At 44.0% G+C, this 2,654-nt stretch overlaps 1 protein-coding gene across 1 annotated transcript; it reads left to right on the top strand.

The window, feature by feature from the left end:
• Positions 1-63: 63 nt before the first annotated feature.
• Positions 64-978, top strand: LOC110108731 (aspartic proteinase NANA, chloroplast; the record flags this gene model as incomplete). Its single annotated transcript, XM_020839489.2, is given in 1 exon segment — positions 64-978. A coding segment is annotated over 1 exon segment (832 nt), but the record flags the coding sequence as incomplete, so codon positions are not given.
• Positions 979-2,654: the final 1,676 nt, after the last annotated feature.

The raw sequence follows: 2,654 nt of genomic DNA, 5'->3' as shown, positions 1-2,654 counted from the left end.
TATATTCAAATGTTATTTAATAATTAAAAAATATATATATATATTTTGCTAATTTTACTTCAGGTACGCCGAAGGCTCATCGGCCCAAGGCATCTTCGCCAACGAGTCAGCAACGGTCGAATTACTGAACGGACACCGAATGAAACTAAAAGGTCTAATAATCGGCTGCACATCCACTTCTGTGGGATCCAGCTTCATCTCAGCCGACGGTGTGCTCGCCCTCGGCTACGGTCCGAACACCTTCGTCTCTCGCGCCACCGCCAAGTTCGGTAACCTTTTCTCCTACTGCTTCGTCGACCATCTCAGCCCACGAAACGCCACCGGTCATCTTACCTTCGGCCCGAACCCCGACCTCTTCCCTCACTCCCCCTCTGCCCGCCTAATCCTCGAACCAAAGCTCCAGCCTTTCTATTATATTTCCGTCACCGGAATCTCAGTGGCTGGCGAACTCCTTCCAATTCCGGCCAGTGTTTGGAACGATAGTAGCGGCGGCGGAGCTATTCTGGATTCCGGCACGACGCTGACGATTCTCGCCGAACCGGCTTATAAAGCTGTTGTTTCTGCGATAAGTACCCAGCTGATTAACGTGCCCCGTGTCGAGATTGATCCGTTTCAGTATTGCTATAATTGGACGACGGCGGCGGCCGCTGCAACTGCGGTGCCGGGCTTGACTGTTCATTTTACGGGATCGGGGAATCTGACGCCGCCGAGGAAGAGTTATTTGATTGATGTGGCTGATGGGGTTAAGTGTATCGGGTTTAGTTCTACGCCTTGGCCGGGGGTTTCCACGATTGGGAATATACTGCAGCAGGAACATATATGGGAGTTTGATTTGAAGAATCAACGGCTCAGATTTCATCCATCGAATTGCACAGAAGGCTCTTTTTATCATTGATTGATTGAATAAATTAATTAATGGATGGATGCATTATAAAATCTATTTGCTGATTATTTTTTGGCACATGTGTTTTACACCAATATGAGAGCAATTATTATTTGAGTTCGGATGGGAAGAACGTTTAGATTTAATACATATTTACTTATTATTTGTTGTATATTTTTAAATACTCAGTGAATATATTTGCTAAGTATTTTATGAGTATTTGCTGATCTACTTTTATTTATTGAGTATTTGCTAAGAATTTATAAATACTCAACAAATATTCAATAAATACTCAACAATTTGGATGGTTCTTCTCATTCACACTCTGCACAAAATAATTTCTCCCTCCATATATATATATATGAAGCTTTTAATCGGATTTTTTTTTAAGAGCTAACATTTTTTTTTTTTTTTGATAAAATTGGTGAGATGAATGATTTTTAAAAATAAAAATAATGAGTTTAATAAAATTATAATTATTTGATTGAAAAGGGATCACTGATAACATTCTAGTGGAATGATTTTTATAAAATTATGCATATCTAATATCTTTAGGTCAAATTTAATCAATTAGTAATGTTAACATAAATTGGATTTAATAAGTTGTCAGCACTTAAGTTACAAATTGAGTCAATGCGGCTTTTAAGTTACTAGTCATCAATAGAAATGATATCCTATTGATATATCATAAAAAAAATTATCTCGATCGGTCACGAATCTCGAGGCAAAATCAAGCTGGAAACTTCAAAAATTAAATCTGGGATCACATGAACTCCGATTTTAGCAAACGTACAGTTAAACTGAGCTTCTTGGAAATACAAACCCAACGACACCAAATTCGACTCAATCCGAGCCCAAATGAGCCCAAATCAAGGACTTGAGGCGCTGTTAGAAGGTTCGAACCAAGATTTGGATTACCAAACGGTTTCCAAACATAAAGAGCTTATGGAAAAATCGAGCAGCTCGACGAGACGAATCCAACGAGCCCAAGATCTCCGACATCATTAAGACCTTTAAATGTCTAACGAACGGTGCACGATTAAGGGATTCAATATCGGCCGTCCATCCAACCACTCCCCCTTTACCCTTGATCTCTCACATATTTACGAGACATGCCACTCCAAAAATCTATAAATAGTCCCCTCATTTCTCTTGAGACGGGACCCAAACAAGATGGAAGAAGAGATGGAAGAGAAGGAAGAAGTTTCACCTCAACCACCACCGGACTTCCGCCGGACCACCACTTGAGGCCCTCACCTCCGTTAGATCACCGTCTAACGTCGTTGCTCCGTCGGACCACCACTTGAGGTCCTCACCTCCGTCGGACCATCGCTTGAGGTCGTTGCTCCGTCGGACCATCACTTGAGGCCCTTAGCTCCGCCGAACCACCACTAAAGGCCCTCACCTCCACCGGACCACCTCTTGACGTTGTTGCTCTCTTGGACCATCACTTGAGACCCTCACCTCCATCGGACCATCGCCTGACGTCGTTTTTCCGCCGGACCACCACTGCTCTGTGCTCCACTTGACCATTACTTAAGACCCTGAGCTCCGTCGAACTAGTACTTAAGGCCCTCACCTCCATCGGACCACCGCCTAACAACGTTGCTCCGCCGGACCCCAACTTGAGGGCCTGAGCTCTACCGAACCACCACTTAAGGACCTCACCTCTTCCAGACCACCACTTGAGGCCCTCACCTCCACCGTAACGTCTTTGCTCTGCCGGAGCACCACTTGAAGCCCTCACCTTCGCCAGACCACCGCCCGACGT

This window comes from Dendrobium catenatum, unplaced genomic scaffold (genome assembly GCF_001605985.2).
Source record: "Dendrobium catenatum unplaced genomic scaffold, ASM160598v2 original_scaffold_55853, whole genome shotgun sequence".
In the NCBI taxonomy this organism is placed as follows: Eukaryota; Viridiplantae; Streptophyta; class Magnoliopsida; order Asparagales; family Orchidaceae; genus Dendrobium; species Dendrobium catenatum.
This window is presented reverse-complemented; position numbering and strand designations above follow the sequence as displayed.